The following is a 4,584-nucleotide window of genomic DNA, read 5'->3' on the forward strand; positions in this document are numbered from 1 at the left end:
CTTTTACCATTCTAAAATAAAATTCACTGATAATAAAACCCATAATACAATCCATATATATATACAACCCATATATATATATATAATGTTCTAACTGTAACATAAATGAGCAATGAAAGAGAAAGTTATTTGTAATAAAAGAGATGTATTTCAGTGTGTAAATGCTCAGACATGATCTCAAAGGAGACAAATGAGGCAGTCTGATGTTGGCACCTATATTTAATATCTACTTGAATACAACTACAAATGTTTATAGGTGTGTGTGTTGTATATTAATGTCATAGATGGTATTGCCATTGACAATATGACTTTCCAAAGGTATGAACAACTCTTGGTAAAGTTCTGAGGAAAACAGAATAAAATCTTTCCTCAATATCCATGGTAGCTACGCTTCTGGAAATTTTGAAAAATTAACATCATACCATACCACAAATACTATGTGTTTATGTAAAGTGAATAAAACCTAAGTAACTGCTCCAATTATTATGATCATGTGTTTTATTTCATGAATGTCTTGAAGAACATTCTAGTACAGAGTAAGACCTGATAATTTTCTTTTTAATATTTCTTTTTTTGGCTGTACTGTGTCTTAGTTGTGGCATGTGGAATCTATCTTGGGCCCCCTGCATTGGGAGCGTGGCATCTTAGCCACTGGACCATCAGGGTAGTCTTCACGGACTTGATAAGTTTTAATTGTGTGCAAGGCAAGGTGTGCAAGGCTGCACACCTTGATAATTTTTAATTGTGTGCAAGGCTAGCCTCTAATCCCAGTCATCAAATGCCAGTAGTACTCTTATAATTGTGATATCCAAAAGTAGCCTGAGAGGCCAATGTCACTCCTACTCCTGCATGAGATTCACTTCCAAAGCAGTTAGAGACAAAGAACCGACAAACTGAAATTTTTGTTTATTTTGTAAATATTAATGAATAAGATATGTTATACATTGCATTTCTATATTTGGGATAGCATTTCTTATAGGTCCGTAAAACAGGCTCTTTATTATAATATATGATAATACAGAAAAAAGCATAATTGCCTGACCTCAACATACTTAAAGACTGAAAGAGACTATAATATTAATACAATCTACAAGCTAACAAGACATTATGATAGGAAGAATGGATATACAAGGAGAGAAACAATGTAATTCTCATAAATAATTTTTTAATTTTTAAATAATTATAACAGAAAAAAAGATGGATAAGAGAAATTTTAAAACAGGAAAAAAATTTGAATAAGTCATCTATGCAGTATGTTGTCACTTTTCTTCCTCAAAATTAATTTCTATGACTCAGCAATTTCAGTAATCATAAAACTCACAAGGATATCTCTTACTCATTTGATGAATTTGTGGATGCAAAGGGTATAACAAATAAATAAAAATCTTTAAATCCTAAACATTTACCTTGCTGGGAGAAGAAAAAAATTACCTTAATTCACTCATTTCTTCTCTTCCTACCAAGAATCACTTCATGTTTTGAAGGATCAAATAGGAAACAGGATCAGTTCTTTGCTAAGTTTCAAGATTTTAAAACTTTGAGGGAAATAGTAGAAATGTGAGCATGAGCGGAAAAATCCATAGTCGTATGTTTCAATTTAGCAGTCTAATCTCATAGTCTAGCTTAATGGTTTTTCTATATATATTTCTCAGAAGTTCTTTTTTAAGATATTGTTTTCATTTATTTAAAGACACATAACTAAGGGAGGAAGGGAACTCTAAAATTTCAGTATAACTTTCTGTCTCCAAGGAAAATCTAAATTGTGGCCCAAGACAACTAGAAATCCTTCAAAAAACAGAAAGGGGGGAAATTTAATCACTTCTCTTGGGAACTAATTTTTATGCCTAGCAGCATATTGGTCAGGGTTATTCTCTAAGTTACAGTTTCACCATTATTTAGATATATTCAGTAAGTTTTTAAATGATTTTTGGAGATATTGAAGAAAGTGATCTCATTCTTACAACTTATCTTTCAAAAGACAAATCTAGGTACCTTGTTTAGTCACAAAGAGTTCTCTTTCTCTTGATGTCTAGGTTAGTGACTTCTCATCAGTTTTGATAATCTAAAAGAAGTTTGTTTTTTTTTAATACTATTCTCCCCCCTCATCTGTTTGTGTGTGTGTGTGTGTGTGTGTGTGTGTGAGGGTGTGAACTGAATGGTCATCTCATCTGGTTAGCCAAGTGAAGTTTGTGTCTTTGATGTAGAATCATGACTAGGATTAATTTACCTAAGTTTAAGGGGAATGAAAAGAATTAGAGGGCTGAGTCCAGTCCAAAACTAAGGAAAGGCCATGTTCCAAACTGAGGAAATTAAAATAAGGTAGTAAAACTCAGAAACCATTGGAGCCATAGTACCTGGATGGGCCAAGTAAACATTTTATATTGGAAAATAATGCAGTATTGCAATTCCAGGTAGATTGAACATCACTAGTCTTTGTATATGTATCACTGAGAGATGATAAGAATTAAACAAAGGCTGAAATGAATGCTCTGACATTTTACAGTCCTTTTGTTTGGTTGCATCAAGACATGGTTTTAATTGAGTAATGAAATAGCCATTCCTGTTTTTACTGTCAATATTAAGGAGGTAATGTTGAATACTGTAGTCTGTGGCTAACGGCACAGAAGACAATTCCATAGGTCAATTATCTTTTGCCTAAACCAGTGGCTTCCCCCAAGAACAAAAAGCAGCAAATCAAAGCAGCTAATCGCTGTTACACTCAAGAATATTTCATTATAAAATGCAACATTGTAGTTACAGTCTCTTGAGTGTGCCACAGTGTACAGGTAATAAATCCGAAAGCACTGGTAGGGAAGGAAGCAAATAAGGATGACTCCTATAAAAAGAAGGTTTTTCAACTGAGCCCAGAACTCTTGATGGGATAGTAAGGAGTGTCCAAGCTTCCGTGCCATCAACACAATGATGATGATCTGGAGGACCAAGAGAATCACTGCAATGACTATGACAATAGCGACTATCATATAATTGATGACTTGCACATATGCATGAGTAAGTTCTTTGTGGAATTTGAAACAGTGGTGGCTGTCGTAGCCTTCATGAATTCCATACTGAGAAACAACCAGCGGTACCACAATGATAATCACCAGTAGCCACATGGCGGTACTGGCAGCCACAGCATGTAGTTTTCTGTAGAATTCCACTTTGTCCTTGTGCTTGAAGAAAATGAGGTACCTGATGAATAGAATCACCATGTAGAACAGGAAGGTGAGGTACATGTGAATGTGCAGCATGGCACTCACAAATCTGCAGAAGGGCAACCCAAATGTCCAAGTGTGCTTGATGAGGTAGGTCAAGCGAAAAGGCACTGTGAGCAGAAAAACACTGTGCACCACCACCAGGTTAATGACTGCTGTGGTGGTCACAGACCGGGTGTTCATTTTCACAAGCAGGAACAAAATGGAGATGATGCCCATCAGCCCTCCAATAAGCACTACAAAGTAGAGCCTGGTTAAATGGGGTGTCAATATAGGGTCATCGCAGGTGGAAGTATTGTGGGCAGCCATGCTTCAGAAGTCACCTGGAAGAGATAAAGCACCAGTGTAACTAACAAGCTTCCAGAATTTCGTTCATATTTTGTTTCCATTAAACTGGCAGTGTGACTTTGTCATTTTTCTGTTTACATGGTGTAAACCTTATATGCCTTAAGAATGAGAACTATTGTCATATGCATTTCTGGTTACTCTACACTGAAAACACTGTAAGTCATTGATTCTTGACCTTTAATAGGTTAAAGACCACTTCAAGAGGCCCTCAGAGATACATGTATATCTACACAGTCAAAACTATTTGCATAAAGCTTGATTTCAGACCATTTGAAGTTGATGCATAGATACTGGTATTGCAGTAACCACTGGGGGAGGGGAGCGGGTAATATTCTAAGATGGACAAAAAGCAAAGTGAATGCATTAAGTACACAAAATGTTTTTTTCTTTTAAGTATCATTCTCTAATTCCTTCCAACTCATCAGCAAATGATCGAAGAATATTTATACTTCATTTCTTTAAGATATTAATTTTTGGAAAAAAAGAAAAAGACTAAATCAAGGTAGCAGCAAGCAATAGGAGGATTTATCTGAATTTCTCATCACAGTTACATAATCGTCTACCAGTGAGCGCTTGACTAAGATCTTATCATGGGCCCCCCTGAAACCATAGCAAGTCTCCCAATGTTCCTATCAGTTCAGTTCAGTTTAGTCGCTCGGTCATGTCTGACTCTTTGTGACCCCATGAATCACAGCACGCCAGGCCTCCCTGTCCATCACCAACTCCCGGAGTTCACTCAAACTTATATCCATCAAGTCAGTGATGCCATCCAGCCATCTCATCCCCTGTCGTCCCCTTCTCCTCCTGCCCCCAATCCCTCCCAGCATCAGAGTCTTTTCCAATGAGTCAACTCTTTGCATGAGGTGGCCAAAGTATTGGAGTTTCAGCTTTAGCATCATTCCTTCCAAAGAATACTCGGGACCGAGCTCCTTTAGAATGGACTGGTAGGATCTCCTTGCAGTCCAAGGGACTCTCAAGAGTCTTCTCCAATACCACAGTTCAAAAGCATCAATTCTTCGAC

General features: G+C 36.7%; 1 protein-coding gene across 1 annotated transcript; it reads right to left on the reverse strand.

Moving 5' to 3' along the window:
* Nucleotides 1-2,460: 2,460 nt before the first annotated feature.
* Nucleotides 2,461-3,532, reverse strand: GPR141 (G protein-coupled receptor 141). Its single transcript, XM_040260176.1, has one exon. The coding sequence runs from the start codon at nt 3,522-3,524 to the stop codon at nt 2,613-2,615; it is 912 nt and encodes a 303-aa protein (XP_040116110.1). The 5' UTR covers nt 3,525-3,532; the 3' UTR covers nt 2,461-2,612.
* Between the last annotated feature and the right edge of the window lie 1,052 nt (nt 3,533-4,584).

The sequence above is a fragment of the Oryx dammah genome, unplaced genomic scaffold, assembly GCF_014754425.2.
Source record: "Oryx dammah isolate SB20612 unplaced genomic scaffold, SCBI_Odam_1.1 HiC_scaffold_18, whole genome shotgun sequence".
Classification (NCBI taxonomy): Eukaryota; Metazoa; Chordata; class Mammalia; order Artiodactyla; family Bovidae; genus Oryx; species Oryx dammah.